Here is a 330-nt window from a genome sequence, read left to right as displayed (position 1 = left end):
TGTCCTGGTGTCTTGGGGGCCAGCAGCCAGCACAGCTGAGCACCACCCTTGCTTCCCACAGACCACGCCATTTACAACCTCTACGCTGTCTCCAACCACTCAGGCACCACCATGGGGGGACACTACACTGCCTACTGCAAGAGCCCGGTCTCCAACGAGTGGCACAGTTTCAACGACTCCCGGTGAGGCTCCATGGGGGACAGGGGTGGCTGTGGTGTCAGGGTGAGCAAGGACCCCCTGCCCAGGGCATCCCGGAGCCTTGTCCCCATTGCTAACAGCACATCTCCCCATATCCACAGTGTCACCCCCATGTCATCCAGCCACGTCCGC

At 61.5% G+C, this 330-nt stretch overlaps 1 protein-coding gene across 1 annotated transcript in view; it reads left to right on the top strand.

The window, feature by feature from the left end:
• The window catches only part of USP2 (ubiquitin specific peptidase 2), a gene marked incomplete at both ends in the record, with an annotated part of 3,757 nt that overhangs the window by 2,473 nt on the left and 954 nt on the right, over positions 1-330 (top strand). The window contains 2 exons of the mRNA XM_010132151.1: positions 62-182; positions 300-324. Of these exons, the coding sequence (XP_010130453.1) occupies positions 62-182; positions 300-324 (146 nt within the window). The remainder of the gene's footprint in view (positions 1-61; positions 183-299; positions 325-330) is intronic.

This window comes from Buceros rhinoceros, unplaced genomic scaffold (genome assembly GCF_000710305.1).
Source record: "Buceros rhinoceros silvestris isolate BGI_N320 unplaced genomic scaffold, ASM71030v1 scaffold27222, whole genome shotgun sequence".
Classification (NCBI taxonomy): Eukaryota; Metazoa; Chordata; class Aves; order Bucerotiformes; family Bucerotidae; genus Buceros; species Buceros rhinoceros.
Note: the sequence above shows the minus strand (reverse complement) of the source record. Positions and strands in the feature narration are given on the sequence as shown.